Here is a 237-nt window from a genome sequence, read left to right on the forward strand (position 1 = left end):
TTGCTGCTGCTGCTGCTGCTGCTGATGCTGCTGTTGCTGCTGCTGCTGCTGCTGTTGCTGCTGCTGCTGCTGCTGCCATAGGGAGATATGTAAGAAGGCAAGGGGTCGTGGTAGTAATGCAGCAGCAACTGCTCTGTCTCCACAAAATTCGAGGCGTCTCCTAAGCACAGCAGCAGCAGCAGCAACAGCAGCAGCAGCAACAGCAGCAGCAGCAGCAGCAGCAGCAACAGCAGCAGC

The 237-nt window shown here is 57.4% G+C and overlaps 1 protein-coding gene across 1 annotated transcript in view; it reads left to right on the top strand.

The window, feature by feature from the left end:
* EMH_0006380 (uncharacterized protein) overlaps positions 1-93 on the top strand; it is a gene marked incomplete at both ends in the record, with an annotated part of 2,182 nt that extends 2,089 nt beyond the window's left edge. Inside the window, one exon of the mRNA XM_013497543.1 lies at positions 82-93. Coding sequence (XP_013352997.1) covers positions 82-93 — 12 coding nt within the window. The remainder of the gene's footprint in view (positions 1-81) is intronic.
* Positions 94-237: the final 144 nt, after the last annotated feature.

The sequence above is a fragment of the Eimeria mitis genome, genomic scaffold (assembly GCF_000499745.2).
Source record: "Eimeria mitis Houghton genomic scaffold, Emh_scaff274, whole genome shotgun sequence".
Taxonomy (NCBI): Eukaryota; Apicomplexa; class Conoidasida; order Eucoccidiorida; family Eimeriidae; genus Eimeria; species Eimeria mitis.